This window comes from Aspergillus versicolor (genome assembly GCF_001890125.1).
Source record: "Aspergillus versicolor CBS 583.65 unplaced genomic scaffold ASPVEscaffold_5, whole genome shotgun sequence".
In the NCBI taxonomy this organism is placed as follows: domain Eukaryota; kingdom Fungi; phylum Ascomycota; class Eurotiomycetes; order Eurotiales; family Aspergillaceae; genus Aspergillus; species Aspergillus versicolor.
Genome location: NW_024467528.1, coordinates 756,271 through 773,318, shown reverse-complemented (window position 1 = coordinate 773,318; position 17,048 = coordinate 756,271). Strand labels below are relative to the sequence as shown.

Sequence of the window (17,048 nt, the reverse complement as noted above, 5' to 3'; positions counted from 1 at the left end):
CTAGACATAGACCTCAAAAGCGGCAGAGATTTCTTTTGTTTTTTTTCCGGTATTGATCTATTTAACTACTAGATAGAGAGTTGGCTAGCCAATTTTATTCTATTCTATACATGAATGAAAGCTCTTTCTTGCCACCCCTATTCCAGATATATTAGACACATCTTTTATCAAACCTGGTCTTCAAACTTGGAAACTAGCGTCCCAACATGTGGCAACAACTCAACGGAAAACTCATCCCCGGCCTTCAAAAACTCCTTCGGGTTCTTCGCCGCGCCAACACCCGGAGGTGTCCCAGTCAAGATAACCGTTCCAGCGGACAGCGTCGTGCCCTGGGATAGGAAGCTGACCAGCTTAGGGACGGAGAAGATCAGATCGCTATAAATGTTAGCCTCGCCCATGGAAAAAACTAACGGAAGGTAATATGAGCATATGAAAGAAGGTAGGAAATACATACGTCAACTGACAATCCTGCAAAACAACCCCATTCTTCGACCCTCTAATCCTCAGGCCCCCAACATCTCCAATAACCTTCTGCGACACAATGACCGGTCCGAGCGGACAAGCCCCATCAAACCCCTTGGAAAAGCACCACTGGCTCTGATTCATCTGGCTCGTGCGGCTCGATATATCATTCGCGGCAGTGTAACCTAGAACATACTCGAGGGCTTCGTCCTCCGAAACGTCTTTCGCGTCGCGCCCGATTACAATCGCCATCTCGGACTCGTAGTCGCCCGTTCCATCTGCCTGGGTGATTTTAGGCAGGATGGTAGGGGATGTTGGGTATGGGTTTCCCAGGGATGTTGAGGGTTTGAGGAACAGGGTGGGCACGGTAGGGATATCGAGGGACATTTCTCTTGCGTGGGAGACGTACTATATTCATTAGCCCATAAGGTTAGCATTCCGATTTCGCACAAGGTCTCTGATATGCTAGTAGATATGGATTACATTCAACCCAATACATCTAATACTCCCGACTTCATTCTGAGCGAGAGGTGAGAGTAGCCGAGCGATACTCTCAGTTGTACCGGTCTTGGATCCGGGGCTCAGCACCGAGGATCCGGAGAATAGCGCGACGGGGATATCATTCCCTTGGCGGATGGCGAGGCCGACGTCGAGAGTGGGGTTTACTGGTTCGCCGATGAGGATTGTGGAGGGGTTGGATTTGGGATGGAAGCGCACGAGGCCTGGAGTTATTAGTTAGTTTTGGATCTGGCACGGGTTGGTGAAGGGAGAGGTACGGGAGAAGGTGGCTGCGATTTTGGACATCTTGGCGCGCAAAGTCTAGATTCTGGAGTCTGGGCTTGCAAATTATCTGGGGCAATGGGCATGCACAGAGTAGTCTATATATTAAGTTCCCCCCGGAGTAATTCTCATGCAGAAGTCGTGGGGAGAGTGGGAGTGTGCCACTTCTCCACAATATGGTGGGGATATACTAGACGCCATAGCATTTGTCATTTAGATTTAAGAAGGACTAGACGTAACTTGAATTCGGTTTGAATTAAACTACATATTGTGAAGTGATCTTTGCTGAAGCTCGTCCCGGTGTGAACAAGCTTCCAAAGTCTGTTTGTGAAAGATCGACTTGGAGCTGTTATGCTGATATGACATGATGCATGACACTATGCTAGCTTCTATATTGAACACAAGACTATAGACCACTTCTCCATAGGTGTTCCTAAATCAATCTCTTGTCTCCATCGTCTACTCCAAAGTCCTCCCAAGAAGGTCTGTCCGCCCCATTCGGTCGGCTTGCTCTCTCAAACCGGTTATCCACGCCATCAATCTCCGCAATCGGCCTCACAACCTCGATGTCTGCGCCGTACGCCTTCGAATACCATTTTTCCGTCAAAGCCTCGGCCCCAGATTCAGGCGACAGGTAGAGGTGCGGAAACCGCTCCTTCATGCCCCTCAGCACGGTCGACGAAATCCGATCGACGCTATCGCAGTGTCGCAGGGCGAAAAACTCCTTGTTCTGGCTCGCACGCATGGCTTCTTGCACGGATTCTGGATATTTCCCGACAGCAAACAGGAGAAGGTCATAATGCATCAATGAGGCTTTTCCGTGGTACGATCCACCGTACTTGGCGCGGTTGTAAAGGCCTGTCAATGCCGCGATTGCGCCCATGCAGCCCGTACCGTAGTCGGAGATTGGGAAGGGTGGGACTACGGGGGTGGAAAGGTTCATAAACTGACCCTGTGCCCAGGCGATTCCTGTGACCTATTTTATATTAGCATGAGTTCTCATGTGTAAAAGGAGAGAAAGCGGAAACGGAGAGACATACACAATCTGCTATCTGTTGCCACCCTGGTCGACCAGCCCACTCGCCATCATAACCGAAACAGTTTTCGTTGACGTAAACGATTCCCTTTCCACGCTTCTCAGCAAGCGTGGCCAGAGATTCCGGCCCGTAACCTAGGCGTTCTAGTGCACCGGGGCGGTATCCGTCCACAAGGACATCCGCATCTGCGAGGAGCGTTTCAAAGACCTGTCGTCCTTCGGGGGTCTTGAGGTCCAGGTCCGCAGCATGCTTACCCATGTTCCCGTCAACTTGGAAGAAAGGAACGTCCGAGAGGTGGGGGCTCGTGATTTTGAGTACGTCTGCGCCGTACTCCGTTAAGATACGGGCAACGGTGGGACCCGCAATGATTCGGCAGAGTTCAAGCACCTTGATGCCTTTCAAGATTTTCTGGCTACCATTGGCAGACGGGAATGGTGTTGGTGCGATGTCTCCAGGAAGTTTGGTGGTTTTCCATGGTGGTTCTTGGACATTAAGTTGGCCCTGGATAAGTTAGCGTTGTCCCAAACCGTGATCTCACTTGGTACGTACGTGCGGTGTTTTGATAAAGTCATCATATTTGAACGCAGTTACACCTGCCTGCTTCCGTTCCTTATTCATTTCTTCCAATTCCGCTGCCGAGTATTTCTGCACGTGGCTTTCGATGACCTTGATAACCTCCTCGTAGTCCGTCAAGTCTGGACGGTGCCCTTCCAACCCGATCATGTTTAATGTGGTTGTGGCCTCGAGCGAACCATGAATATGGAAGAATTCACCCTCGTTCTTGGTCTTATACAAGTTTGCCGACATGCGACGGTATCCATTTGACTGCGCAGCAAGCAAGTCGGTATCTAACACCAATTAGCAAAGTCGTCTGTAAATCAACTCTTTTGAGCATACCCTTCAACTTTTTTTTCACCTCCGGGTCCAGTTTAGACAGCCCATCTACCTTGGCCATGTACGCCTGGCAGCCGAACGCTGTCGCGCGCTCTAAGTTGATCTTCACATTGCGCTTCTGTACAGCTGGCCCATATCTCAGGTCTGCGATTGCAGCAGCCACGGATCCCTCGACACCTTTTAGCGCAGCGAGCGTTTCAGTCTCCTTGAACGGAATTGGAAAATATATTTGGTTGTGGGATGAATTGAAGGATACGGCATCTTGCCCTGTAACCACCTCCTCGGGCAGATTGAGGCGCTCAGCTTGGTCGCAAAGCAATGAAAAGATGCGCTCTGCCTCTTGAACAGGCGAATAAGATGCCATTTTCCCAGTACAGTGTGCGTTGGATTACCAAATATGTACCTGGATGATATATCCAAGTTCACCTACAAAAGTAGTTGGTTGTTATATTGCAAGTGTTCTCAAGATATAAAACTCGGAACTGCAAAGGGAATTCAAGGTTTAAATGACGTTCCTGGGTCAATTCCGAGCGGCCAGTGCCGGTTCGAGCGCGGAGAGAAGACTGATCGGCAGTTGCAAGTGACAAGGGAGCGCATCATGTCTGGCATGCGCGCAGAAGGCGAATAAGAAGCCTCTTGGCGGCTTCTTCAGAGTCAACCCCGCGTGCTGCGCTTCCGAGTCGGGGCGGATAAAGGCAAAAGATCGGATGTGTCCCGATAAGATCGGAAGATGCACGTGACTTGGAGTCTGGTGCCTGAGGTGGCGAGTTTCCCAACAGGGGCTAGCTTTACAAATCGCCGTAATCGGAGTCCCGGCCAATCACAGCACACCCAATACAATACTGCCGAAATTATTTTCGTCCCCGACTTTTGGCTTCTCTCCGCAATTCAATCTTCAATTCAGCCTCTTCTCCCGATTCAAGTGAAATATGTTGAGGCAGATTGTCTGGCAGCGGGGCGCCTCACGCAGGGTATGCTTTGTGAACAATTGATCGCGCACACCGATATTGACTCTTTCTAGCTGACCCCATGCCTCCGCCGTGGCCTTGCCACAGTCACTGACTCAACACCGGCGTCCTCACGCATGCCCCCCTACTCCAAGACCGTGCGAAACCTCGAGGAAGTCCGAAAGGTACTAGGAACATCACGCGCTCTTACTTTGGCCGAGAAGATTCTATACTCCCATCTTGCAAACCCAGAGGAGTCATTGTTGACGGGTACCGAGAATGGACGCGACATCCGCGGCAAGGCGGACCTCAAGTTGAAGCCCGACCGTGTTGCCATGCAGGATGCTTCCGCGCAGATGGCCCTGCTTCAGTTCATGTCCTGTGGCCTACCATCGACCGCAGTACCTGCCAGTATCCATTGTGACCACATGATTGTCGGTGAACGTGGTGCCGATACTGATCTGCCGGCGTCAATTCAGGGAAACAAAGAGGTGTTTGATTTCCTGGAGAGTGCTTCGAAGCGATATGGTATTGAGTTCTGGCCTCCTGGCGCGGGTATCATCCACCAGAGTGTTCTAGAGAACTACTCAGCGCCTGGTTTGATGATGCTCGGTACGGATAGTCACACCCCCAACGCCGGTGGCCTGGGCGCCATCGCGATTGGTGTCGGTGGTGCCGATGCCGTCGACGCACTCGTTGATGCTCCCTGGGAGCTGAAGGCTCCGCGAGTTCTAGGTGTGAGACTAGAGGGAAAGCTGCAAGGCTGGGCCGCACCCAAGGACATTATTCTGCATCTTGCTGGAAAATTGACCGTCCGCGGTGGCACAGGTTTCGTCATTGAGTACCACGGACCTGGGGTTGAAACGCTCAGCTGCACTGGTATGGCTACTATTTGTAACATGGGTGCGGAAGTTGGCGCGACAACTTCGCTTTTCCCCTTCTCCCCCAGCATGGTGCCGTACCTGAAGGCAACGCACCGCGCGGACGTCGCCGAGGCCGCGGCCAAGATCGCAGCTGGAGGGCCACAAAGCTTGCTTCGAGCGGACACCAACGCAGAATACGACCAGCTTATCACTATCGACTTGTCAACCCTAGAACCACACATCAACGGTCCATTCACACCCGACCTCTCCGTTCCTCTATCGCGCTTTGCGGAAACAGTCCGTGAGAAGAAATGGCCCGAAACATTCAACGCTGGTCTCATCGGCAGCTGCACAAACAGCTCCTACGAAGACATGACCCGCGCGGAGCACCTGGTCAAGCAGGCCAAGGCCGCTGGCCTCACCCCCAAAGCAGATCTCTTCATCACTCCCGGTAGTGAACAGATTCGCGCCACCCTCGACCGTGATCAGACGCTCTCTACCTTCGAATCTGCCGGTGGTACTGTTCTCGCCAACGCCTGTGGCCCCTGTATCGGCCAATGGAAGCGTACCGACGAGGTCCCCAAGGGCGAGGACAACGCAATCTTCACCTCCTACAACCGTAACTTCCCCGGCCGCAACGACGGCAACCGCCGCACGATGAACTTCCTTGCCTCTCCCGAGCTCGTCACAGCCCTCACCTACGCCGGTTCCACAACATTCAACCCCGTCACCGATACTATTCCCACACCTTCAGGCTCCGAATTCCGCTTCGAACCCCCCAGCGGGTTTGACCTACCCAGCGCCGGTTTCGAATCCGGTAACCCATCCTTCCAACCTTCCGCCGCTGTCCCAGACCCCAGCGTCGAAGTGAAGGTCTCCCCAACCTCCACCCGTCTCGCCATCCTGGAACCTTTCGCCCCCTTCCCCAACTCCGACCTCCAAAACCTCAGCGTCCTCTACAAGGTCCGCGGCCAGTGCACAACAGACACCATCTCCGCCGCTGGGCCTTGGCTCAAGTATAAGGGTCACCTCCCCAACATCTCGGAAAACACGCTGATTGGCGCCGTCAACGCCGCCACAGGCGAGACAAACGTCGCCTACGACGAAGCCGGCAAGCAGCACACCATCCCCGAGCTTGCGGCTCAATGGAAGGCCCAGGGCCGCGAGTGGCTCGTTGTCGCCGAAGATAACTACGGGGAGGGGTCTGCCCGTGAGCACGCTGCTCTCCAGCCCCGGTACCTCGGTGGCCGTGTCATCCTGGCCAAGTCCTTTGCTCGTATCCACGAGACAAACCTGAAGAAGCAGGGCGTTGTCCCGTTGACGTTCGCTGACAAGGCGGATTACGACAAGATTGATGCCTGTGACGCTGTTGCTACGGATGGCCTGTATGAGACGTTGAAAAATGGTGGCAAGGGTGAGATTAAGGTCAAGGTTACGAAGAAGAGTGGTGAGGAAGTTGTTATCCCTGTCAAGCACACACTTAGTGCGGACCAGTCTGCATTTATTCTTGCTGGAAGTGCGCTGAATGTGCTTTCGAAGAAATAAATAAGTTAGGTTGTTTGTTTGCTCGATTGCCTCTCAGCGTTTCTTGGTTTGGTCCTATACTATATTATTTTCATAGTCTCACTGTTATTCGTAAAATTTCATATTAAAATTCGGACTTTAGTCATCTTTCCATTCAAACCATCATTTGAGGGCGTTGTGGCCGTGGCCAGTGTTCTATAGCCCAAAGTTGTGCCTCCCTGCGGATGGCGGCAGGATAATCATGCCCAGCTCCGGTCCTTTCAAGGCGGAGACAACCGAAAGGCACTCTCCTCAAATCTCACCCTCGGAGTGGCATGCTCGTCAATATCGTTTCAGGAACCATGCCGACAATACAAGTTGGTTCCGCCAATGGCATCCCTCTTATCTACACGGCTGCCCGCACCCGCACCAAAGAGCCTTCAATAGTCACTCCTCCAGTTAGACCAATCGCGCGGTTAGGTGGTGTCCTCTTTCTGGTGTTCGGAGCTCAGACAAACTATCCAACCGCAGCCATCGAAAGGACCATGCTCGATGGCGGAGGATGGATGAGGCTGATGCGACAAGTGTCTTGTAGTGGCTAGAATAGCCGGACGAGGGGCATGCTCAAATGTCGACATAGTTGCAGCAAAGGTGCCATAATCTGTGGTTCATCCATCTCGCACGAGAGGCAATGATGATATATTCGATCCCCCCGGAAATTCCCCATAAATAAACCCAACATCCGGTCGAAACTGCGGTTGCGTGCGTTCTCGGCCGATTCGAACCCGACCGAAGCGGATATTCTGGTCGTCCGCCTTTCCGTGGTGGTTCCCCGCCCCGCCGCCCTATTATCTTTCGTCCATTTTCCCCGGACAACTGGCGGTGGCCATTAACTAAGCCCATTCCTGGGGGCTCCCATTCGCTGTGCTTTATCCCGAGGCCTCTGCTCGCAGTCAAGTGCGTGCTGCGTCGGTCGAGAGCTTTCGCCATCTCGGGTATTTCTTCACATTTATCCTTCGTCCCTCCGCTCATTCTGCCCTATCTTTCCTTCTTTTTGTCTCTTCCCCCTCTCCGACTCGACTCCCAGGATCACCGACTCAATATGGCGAATAAGAAGCTGACCGGCGCTGCTGTCGCCGAGCACAACTCCAAGGACTCTTGCTGGGTCATTGTTCATGGAAAGGCATATGACGTGACCGAGTTCTTGCCAGGTATTATGCTCTCTCTCAACTCCATTGACTATATACCGGCGGCGTACTGACGACTCAGAACACCCTGGTGGCCAGAAAATCATTCTCAAGTACGCCGGTAAAGATGCGACCGAGGAATTCGAACCCATTCACCCCCCAGACACTCTCGATAAATACCTAGACTCCTCAAAGCACCTTGGAGAGGTCGACATGACGACTGTTGAGCAGGAAGAGAAGGCCCATGATCCCGAAGAAGCCGCCCGCGAGGAGCGGATCCAGCGCATGCCATCTCTAGCGGCATGCTACAACCTGCTGGACTTTGAGACGGTCGCGCGCAGCGTCATGAAGAAAACCGCATGGGCTTATTATTCCAGCGGTGCGGATGATGAAATTGTACGTACAGCAGCCGTGTCGAGTTCCCTTGGATCGATCAAAAGGCTAACCCTATTTGCTTCCTAAAGACTATGCGCGAGAACCACTCCGCATTCCACAAGATCTGGTTCCGACCACGGATTTTGGTCGATGTTGAGAACGTCGACTTCTCCACGAAGATGCTTGGGACGAAGTGCTCCATTCCGTTCTATGTCACTGCGACCGCCCTAGGCAAACTGGGTAACCCCGAGGGTGAGGTTGTCCTCACTCGCGCAGCACACGACCATGATGTCATTCAGATGATCCCGACCCTGGCATCGTGCTCCTTCGATGAGATTGTTGATGCCCGGCGGGGCGAGCAGGTGCAATGGTTGCAACTTTACGTGAACAAGGATCGCGCGATCACGAAGCGGATCATCGAGCACGCCGAGGCCCGGGGGTGCAAGGGTCTCTTCATTACTGTCGATGCGCCTCAACTAGGCCGGCGTGAGAAGGATATGCGATCGAAATTCTCCGACGTTGGCTCCGATGTACAGGCTTCGGGAGGTGACTCGGTGGACCGCTCTCAGGGCGCAGCGCGCGCGATCTCGTCCTTCATCGACCCATCGCTCTCATGGAAGGACATTCCCTGGTTTAAATCCGTGACCAAAATGCCCATTGTTCTCAAGGGTGTGCAATGTGTAGAAGATGTCCTCCGTGCTGTCGAGGCGGGGGTGCAAGGTGTCGTTCTGTCCAACCATGGCGGACGTCAGCTTGACACCGCACCATCTGGTGTCGAGGTTCTGGCCCAGGTCATGCCGATCCTGCGGGAACGCGGATGGGAGGACAAGATTGAAATCTTCATCGACGGCGGTGTCCGTCGTGCGACGGATATCTTAAAGGCGATATGCCTTGGTGCCAAGGGTGTTGGTATTGGGCGGCCATTCTTGTATGCCATGTCGGCATACGGCCAGCCTGGTGTGGACCGGGCTATGCAGCTTCTGAAGGATGAGCTTGAAATGAACATGCGGTTAATCGGTGCTCAGAAAATCGAGGACCTAAACCCCAGCATGGTTGATGTGCGCGGTTTGGTGGGTGGGCACAGTGCATCTGTGCCGTCGGACACGCTGAGTCTGGGGGCGTACGACCCTCTCCAGGCACCTCGGTTCAGCGAGAAAGCCAAGCTGTAGTTTGCGTGTTTTTTAAAGTGGCCGACTGGATGTCGGTTAGACTTTTGTATATAATACCCCGGTTAGAATAAACTGTGCATTGCCAACGTGTTGGTACATTTGAACAAAGTAGAGATGCTTCTTCCTTGGCTTCAGACAGACCGACACTCGACAGCCATGCCCTGTCGAAATACAGGCCGTCTTTCTGGACACCTGCCAGCAGCCAGACCCAGAGCAACGGTGCATGCGTGGATCCTGCAGGATCCCTGCGGAATTCCCGCCACTGGCAGTGCCATTCAGCAGCGGCCATTCTGAAACCGAGCGGGGGATTTTCAACGGTCAACAATGCACCACGCCGGTCCGGGCCTTGCCCAAGAAGACTCGTCGCTTCATCCCTCCAAAGAAACTTTGTCTAATTCAAACTATGCCAAACGGCCACGAATTGGAAGCTCATGTCTGCTGCCCTTGAATCCATCGTCTGTGCTTCTGTCCTAGCCGGCCTGGTCCACTTGTATTACGACCCGCGCATGTGGGCTCTCAAGTCAACAGTGAATACGAGTCAACACCCAAATGATCTTGCAAGTTTCCCATCCATTACTCGCTTATATTAACCACTGCCGCTCAACATCTTCCATCGATGCCGGTTCGCGAATACGGCAATTAACGGGACCACCCGACCAAGGATCTGGCTTGTTCGCAGCCAATTCTAGCCCGGGGGACAACGGCTTCGATGCACATCGCACCACTTGCACCCGTTACTCGCCCCATCCTTACCCACAATTGAAGCCGGTTTCCTGGCAGCCGGGTGCTAGTGGTAGTTTGATGACTGACTCGATGTCCAGCCTAGGCAAGTTGGAGCACTGAGCTGCTGTCATCCTGCCACTGCCAGCCATATAATTTCCTCTTCCGGCCGTTCATTTCCCACACCGTTCGTTCCTCGTCCCGTGTCTCCACACACACACAGAGAGAGAGGAAGAGTGACAGTGACACACCTCATTGACTTAAAGCTGTTGAGGGTTCAATGCGCAGGTCTAGCTTGTTTTGCTCAAATTTATAGACCGCCCTATCCGGATCTTCCGCGCATATGAAGGTCCGAGTTCTCTCCGAAATATACGCCCTTCCCCACGCTGAGCTTATTCTTGCTTTTCAAGACCCCGTTATAACACTTTATTTTTACCTTCATTTCTCGCTCTATAACTAACGCAGCATGGTAGTCCGCAGTAATGAGAGAACCTCTATGGTGGGAGGCGGGTTTTATAACAAGAACTCTAGCCTCCAAGCTCTCGTTGCAGAATCGTGCGGCGGATTAGTGTCTCTCGCAGATGTTCAAGGTTCGAAGTTCTATACCCTTGATGTACAGATGGATGGCACACTTACATATGCTAGGTAAATCGGTGACGTTTGCCGACTATGGGTGCTCCGAGGGGTCAAACTCGTAAGTCACCAAAGTTGAAAGTCTCGAAAAGAGTTACTGACCCACCAGGTCCCGTATGATCCAGAGAGCCCTTGGTGTATGTCCGAAAGACTGCACTATCACCATTGTGTTCAATGACACTCCAGCCAACGACTATAACAGCTTATCATCTACGATAGACCGCGCCTTACGAGGTCCGGGCAGCAAAAGCCCCCGAAAGGTCTTTTCGCTGATGGCACCCCAAAGCTACTACGAACAAATCGTGCCCGATGAGTTTGTTGACATTGGTTTCTCTACCGCATCTCTACATTGGATTAGTCGTCTTCAGCCGGCAAGCGGCAACCTGCTACCGAGTAACGCCGATGTATCAGCAGAAGTCCTGGCAGATGTGCTGCGTTTCCTTCGTCCACGCTATAACGAGGTACGGACCGGTGGCCATTTACTTCTCAGCTTCCCGGTTGACGGAGAGCTCAGCCTTAAGTGCGCATATCCATCTATATTCCAATGCCTAAAAGACCTGGCCGAAGAGGGTATCATTTCCCAGGAAGCTGCCTCGAAATTCCGCCTGCCTTTCCATTTCAGAACACCAGAAGAAATCAACCAGGCATTAGTTGCCGTGAAAGGCGAATGGCAGGTAATTGAGCACTTCAACCGAGACGTGGCACATCCGGCATTCCTAGAATTCCAGTCAAGCTTTGCGAGCTCATCATCTGGTACACCCGATCCAGCGGCTTTGGACGCGTATAGTAATGCCATTAGTGGTGGGTTCGTCGCGATCATTGGCAACACCGTAGTCGATACGGCGCGCGTGTTCCACGACAAGACGAGCACTGCAGCGGATCACTCTGCGGAGACCATCCGCTCGAAGATGGTGGAAAAACTGCAACAGCGTCTACGAAGAAGCGATTTTTGGAAGACGCCACTGGGGAACAAGTATGTGTTCCTGAAACTGAGGAAGATTTGAGAGCGATTTGGATAGTGGATGAGTCGCGTGATGCAATGCGATGGGCTGGACCTCTGCGTTTTCGATTAGATACCTCATACTTGGACAAGCTTCGAATTTCTATTATTATTCCCCCTCAGCTAGCACAGAGCAGTATCGCGTAGCTGTATGCAAATGCAATAACGCAGGGGGTTGGTTGGCGGTCGGAATCCGGCCCCGCCCGTGACCAAAAAACGACAACGGTCTGCAATTTATCCTCGCCCTCCCTCACCTCGCCATTCAACATCCTCAACTCTTGCATTGGCCGTTTCGACTATTCCAGTTATCTTCCAAGCCCGCAAGTAAAATGCCTCGGTAGACCATTCCGCCCGGCGATCCCCTCGACCATGCACAATGAGCAAGCGCCCGCTCGAAGAGTCCCCAGGTCGCGGTGGCTCTCCGCCGCCAGAGCATATCAGTCACAACGGCCTGCTGCCCATCAACGACCTTCTCTCTCCCACGCCTGAGCACCAGGGCTCGTCTGCGGGGTCCAAAAAGCCACGCAACTTTATTGCCACTGTGGTGAGCATACCCCGCTGGGGATATCTTCCGGTGCCAAACTAATCCGAGTATAGGCCTGTGAAACATGTAGACTCAAAAAGACAAGATGTGATGAGTCACGGCCCAAGTGCGGCCTTTGCAAGTCGCTCGGTCTAGAATGTGTCTACAATGAGCGCAAGACTTCCAAGTTTGTTTGCGCCCTCTTCCTCGTACTTTCTACCTAGACGGGGACTTGTTGCTGACATCCCCGAAGGCGTGACCACTCGCTCACTCTAATCATGAGCACCCTCCATCGCCTCGAAACCAAATTGGAGAATGTACCGGCTAGCATGCGCCACGAAATTCGGTTACTGCAAGCACAGTTGCCCGGGGCGCCATCAGGCCCGGGGGAGATGAATGCCCCCAGCAGTGCCACTCATGTGCCTGCGCCGGCAATCGCCAAGCAAGCCTCTTTAGGGACACCGCAAACTCTGACTCCATCGGGCGAGCCGGAAGTGTTCGAGTTCGATGAGCGTCCAAATGCCGTCAATGCAAACGGTCTGGTTTCAATCTCGTTCAGCCAGCACGGCGTTGTTTTATGGCCCGGCGCACGGGAGATTCTCCCGCAGCGTCTGCTTGAAGCGCACGAGAAACTGGGCAAGAACTATGTGATCGACACGGAGATGAACAGGCCGCCTCTGCCTATGTACAACTACCCATTCCCGCCACAGGCTGGGGACGATTGGTTAGAGCTTCTTCCGGTGGCGATGATCAAGGGTCTATCGACTGCTTTCTTCGCTACTTTCAATCCGTTTACGCCTATAATGGATAAGAACTTCTATTTTACGTTTACGCTAGGGGCGGCCCTTGAAAGTGGATTCGGGTATACGATGGAGAGCTGCATAGTCTTGAATATCATGGCCTTGGGTTGTTTGGCCGTTCATGCTCACCAGGAAGGTAACTATCCTCTACCAGGAACGCGAGGAAACCACTTCGAACCACCGGAGTGGATGGCGGTCGTCCATGAAGAACCACCTGGGTTACGGTTCTTCAATGAGGCCCGGCGACGTATGGGATTTTTGATGTGTGAAAATGACATTCAGAGTTGTCAATTCTATCTATTATCATCGTATGTACGCATGCGCGTGTTCTTCTAGCTCTAGCTAACTTTTTTTTAAGTGTCTACTACTCGCAAATATTACGCCCTATGGATTCATGGGCCATGATTCACCGCGCTGCCACCGGGTGTCTTTCAATCTTGACCAAGTGAGTGCCTGCTCCTTCCTTGCTCTAATCTGCACGCTAACAACTCAGTCATGATGTCAACTTCGACGAGTGGGAAGGTGACATGAAGTCGCGTGTCTATTGGAACTGCCTCATGAACGAGACTATTCTCGTACAAGAACTCCACCTCCCTCCAAGCGGTTTGTCACGGTTTGAAGAAGTTGTCCCCATCCCCAAATTCATAGGCTTCGAAACACTCGGCCTCCTACCCTCGCGATTTTCATCCTCGGCCGAGGACATCGACGACTCTTTCTTCCAATACCACTTCCTCGCGCAGGTCGCCCACCGCATCATCCTTACCCGCATCCGACATTCTCTATATTTCCACTCGGACTCGGGCAACTTCCCTCAACCCGCCGTCAATGTCGAACTCCATCACCAACTCGGCCAATGGCGCCAAAACCTACCCCCGGGTCTCAAATTCCCAGACCCAACTACTGTATCAACAACCACCACCCCCCAAACGGCAGCGACCCCGCCGAACCCAATCTCTCCGCACCCGCTGTCCTCAACAACAACCACCGCCAACACAAGCACAAGCACAAGCACCAACACCCGCCCCCTCTCCCCCGCCGTTGCGGTCTCTGAAGCAATGCTCCGCGGCCGCTTCATGATCGCCAAATTCCACATCGGCCGTCCGTATTTATATAAGGCGCTCCGCATCCCATCCCTCCTAACAGACGATGAACTCGAGCAGGTTCGCAGCGGTCTACAAAATGCAATGGATTGGCCGATTATTCTAGGCATATTCCGTGACATGAAGAGTTGCATTCCGATTAAATTTGCTTTCTGCTCTCAGTGCGTCCCTGCCCCAACTTTTATCCTATTCCATGTCTCAATACAATACAGTACTTAAGGAGAAGGGAATGTTTTGTTTCTCAGTAGCTAACGGTTATATATAGGTTCTTTGGCCAAGTCCTTCTCTTTTACTGTATCTCGCACTCTCCTGATGCTCGGGTTCGAAGTGCGCTGCCTCCTGGCTGGGATCGGTGGAATCAGGAGATGTTAAGATTCTTGGAGGACTGTGCGATGTATAGTCCCGCTGTTGCGAAGGATCTGGAACTTTTGCAACTCCTGTGATTCAATTGGTGGCTCTTCGTTTGGTGTTTTGGGGAGTTTTCAGGTGTATTTTATATTCGGTGTGTAGGATTAAAAGGATAGAATGGATGGCTACAGTGAGATAGCCATGGCTAATTGCGCCCGGATTCAGTATAGGGTTACGAAAAACGATGGCATAAATGGTATCATATGTTATACATTCGCTCCTGCCATGTTTTTCTTTGGTCTCTGGAATCATGCAATGCCTTGCATTAACCACTCTAGCAGGATACTCAATTCTTTGATCCCTCCGCCTTCCGGCCCCCAAACTTTGAGTCGCTCAATGACTACCCGAACACAACCAGCCCAACTAACCGGTAGGCTAACGTACTCGGCGGAAGGAATCTCATCAACTTTTGCGCGGAAGGCAGCAATGAGACAAAGCGCATGGTTGAAGCGTACTCTACAAGCCCCCCAGCTCCCAGGGTGGCGGAACCACGGGACTTCGTTGTGGATGCGATATACGGCAAGAAGTAGGGATTCAGTTGCCTTGGTGCCGTATAGCGCTGCGAGCTCCCTGTCTAGTGGTGTGTGGATGCAGAGATACAGATATGCACGGCACAGAAGTTCGCGAACCTCCACGTAACGTTCGCGGACTAGCTTCACGAGCTCTGGCTCCTTTGGTGGTGGGCGAGATTCGAGCGGCATGTTGAAGCGGAGGGCCGGGGGTAGACATATTACCCACTGATGGAGTTGATCTTCGAGGTGGGAAAGTGTACCTGAAAGGTTTCTTATGCTGGCGATGTCAAGGTTAGGTGAAAGAACGCGGACAGTGTTCCGCACGCGGTTGAGTAACCTGCGCATAGATATCTCTGCGAGATAATAGTAATATGGAGTTGAGTCCAGGGCTGGGCCCGATGGGCTATGAACGCTGTCTTCTGGACTGCCTCCATACGGAGAATGATATACAGGGAAACTAGGCAGTGCAAAAGGAAAGTCGGAAAGCGAGAGATCGGAAGGTGGTAGTTCGCATAGCTCATATCGGACCTCACTAAGGAATGGGTTAGTGGCCTGCAGGTATTCTTCATCTAGGATATCTCTCGTCTCATTGCACCAAACGACGCACCACTCAGACTTTAAACATGTCCAATATAAACTTTGTTCTAAGCCTAAGTTACGTCAGTACTTTCACTAAAACAGGGCGAGATGTATCCATACTCTCCTCCTGTGCGGACCTTTCGCCATTCCCGCTCCGATGCTTCATGTTATACGTCTGCCACAGCATGGACGCCGTGCGAAACATTTTCCACCCTGGTATTGGCTCGATATTGTATTGGTACCAGAAACTACAGGTTTGTTAACAGAGGCAAGCCCGCTATGGGAGCACCAACTCACCCAAATAGGCAAAAACACTGAACCCCCAATAGCGAATTGTCCAGATAGGCAGCTGATATTCGCTTTCTTGCCATGGAAATATACTGAAGAGATTCTTTCATCCGATCTTCCGGAACGGCTATCGTCACATAGGTCATTGGGGCGCCATATCCAGGTTCTAGGCATTGGACTTCCCTTGTTTCATCTTCAGGGTAAGTACCCCAAATGGCTGCCAGCGCAAGGACAAGTAGCACTAGACAAGATGAAGCAGACCAGTCGATACCTGTTTCCAAAACACGCGCTATGTAAGCCTCCAGCTGCTCCTCATCTATAATGGGGTTTTTGGACAAGATCTTGGTCATGAAGACATCGCGTAAGTCTATGATCCTCCGCGGTTCGAAGCTCGGGATGACTTGTTGCAAATCTCAGTATCACACTCGTCACAAGGAGGAAATCGGTCGAGTACGGACAGACTCACCAGTGGGAAAACGATCTTGCTTCTCCTCAAATGCAAGAGGAGGGAAAGTTGAAACCGGCCTCTCTTGGGGAAATATGGGCCAGCTCAGAATCATGTCTGATCCGGTTATCGGAGTCTTGAGAGTATCATTGCGCGAAATCAACTCCGTGTCTGGTTCGGTCGGCTCGACTGGAGACCGGAGCAGGTTGGAAAATTGCTGGGACTGCTGGAAGGGCAGGCTCGGCGGACTGGCAGCTCCCAGGGTGTCTTTGAGCAAACGCTCCTGATTCTCGACCGAAGCGAGGATCTTGGAGCCCCATGCCTCAAGACTAAGTAACAAACGGACATTATCAGATCACGCCGGACGGCAAAAGATCAGAAGCAAACTGACATCGATACCGGATCGCTTTCGGGGTAAATACACGCCACGCCACGTTTTTGGCATTTGGCACAGATCGGGCGTGCGGAATCACACCGGGTTTTAGACAGCCGGCAAGACTCGCAGGCCGTCAGAACTCTAGTATGCTTGCGCGGTTTGGAGATACCCGAAGCAGTCTCCATCTGCAATCTGCAATGGGTGGGGAGAAGAAATAGTAGCTAGGCAAGGGGAGATCACTGCGGGGAGATCTCACGTCTCACGAAGTACGGAGTGGAGTTGTGTTAGCCCCTCAGTGGCAGTAGCGCTCGTTATGCCATTTAGCCAAAAGAGGACAGGGGCATTTTGCAGGCTTTGTAGATTTGACGGTAGAAAGAGCTGGAAAAGTCAATGCGGGGTGAAGTGTCATCAGCAGCCATGGTTTATTCTCTGACACCGGAGAGGAAG

The 17,048-nt window shown here is 52.4% G+C and overlaps 7 protein-coding genes across 7 annotated transcripts; 4 read left to right on the top strand and 3 right to left on the bottom strand.

Moving 5' to 3' along the window:
* Window positions 1-73: 73 nt before the first annotated feature.
* Window positions 74-1,365, bottom strand: ASPVEDRAFT_668093 (fumarylacetoacetate hydrolase family protein). The gene is made up of 4 exons (XM_040815910.1): window positions 1,239-1,365; window positions 946-1,184; window positions 455-870; window positions 74-375 (listed from the first exon to the last, which is right to left on the bottom strand). The coding sequence occupies exons 1-4, from the start codon at window positions 1,264-1,266 to the stop codon at window positions 168-170; spliced, it is 891 nt and encodes a 296-aa protein (XP_040668080.1). The 5' UTR covers window positions 1,267-1,365; the 3' UTR covers window positions 74-167.
* Window positions 1,366-1,675: 310 nt separating this feature from the next.
* ASPVEDRAFT_28916 (CAIB/BAIF family enzyme) lies at window positions 1,676-3,537 on the bottom strand (the record flags this gene model as incomplete). The annotated part of the gene is made up of 4 exons (XM_040810173.1): window positions 1,676-2,218; window positions 2,283-2,780; window positions 2,829-3,127; window positions 3,177-3,537. The coding sequence occupies 4 exons, from the start codon at window positions 3,535-3,537 to the stop codon at window positions 1,676-1,678; spliced, it is 1,701 nt and encodes a 566-aa protein (XP_040668079.1).
* Window positions 3,538-4,102: 565 nt separating this feature from the next.
* On the top strand, window positions 4,103-6,528 carry ASPVEDRAFT_53031 (aconitate hydratase ACO2; the record flags this gene model as incomplete). Its single annotated transcript, XM_040814733.1, has 2 exons — window positions 4,103-4,144; window positions 4,195-6,528. The coding sequence occupies 2 exons, from the start codon at window positions 4,103-4,105 to the stop codon at window positions 6,526-6,528; spliced, it is 2,376 nt and encodes a 791-aa protein (XP_040668078.1).
* A 1,060-nt stretch (window positions 6,529-7,588) lies between these two features.
* ASPVEDRAFT_133109 (L-lactate dehydrogenase (cytochrome)) lies at window positions 7,589-9,217 on the top strand (the record flags this gene model as incomplete). The annotated part of the gene is made up of 3 exons (XM_040806994.1): window positions 7,589-7,697; window positions 7,756-8,069; window positions 8,138-9,217. The coding sequence occupies 3 exons, from the start codon at window positions 7,589-7,591 to the stop codon at window positions 9,215-9,217; spliced, it is 1,503 nt and encodes a 500-aa protein (XP_040668077.1).
* A 1,186-nt stretch (window positions 9,218-10,403) lies between these two features.
* Window positions 10,404-11,574, top strand: ASPVEDRAFT_28913 (uncharacterized protein; the record flags this gene model as incomplete). The annotated part of the gene is made up of 3 exons (XM_040810172.1): window positions 10,404-10,527; window positions 10,583-10,631; window positions 10,680-11,574. The coding sequence occupies 3 exons, from the start codon at window positions 10,404-10,406 to the stop codon at window positions 11,572-11,574; spliced, it is 1,068 nt and encodes a 355-aa protein (XP_040668076.1).
* A 372-nt stretch (window positions 11,575-11,946) lies between these two features.
* ASPVEDRAFT_28912 (putative C6 finger domain protein) lies at window positions 11,947-14,436 on the top strand (the record flags this gene model as incomplete). Its single annotated transcript, XM_040810171.1, has 6 exons — window positions 11,947-12,114; window positions 12,168-12,280; window positions 12,347-13,201; window positions 13,252-13,338; window positions 13,387-14,154; window positions 14,259-14,436. The coding sequence occupies 6 exons, from the start codon at window positions 11,947-11,949 to the stop codon at window positions 14,434-14,436; spliced, it is 2,169 nt and encodes a 722-aa protein (XP_040668075.1).
* ASPVEDRAFT_668197 (uncharacterized protein) lies at window positions 14,431-16,995 on the bottom strand. The gene is made up of 6 exons (XM_040815911.1): window positions 16,617-16,995; window positions 16,247-16,554; window positions 15,790-16,180; window positions 15,613-15,740; window positions 15,521-15,563; window positions 14,431-15,445 (listed from the first exon to the last, which is right to left on the bottom strand). Exons 1-6 carry the CDS (start codon window positions 16,784-16,786, stop codon window positions 14,650-14,652), a joined length of 1,836 nt encoding a protein of 611 aa, XP_040668074.1. The 5' UTR covers window positions 16,787-16,995; the 3' UTR covers window positions 14,431-14,649.
* Window positions 16,996-17,048: the final 53 nt, after the last annotated feature.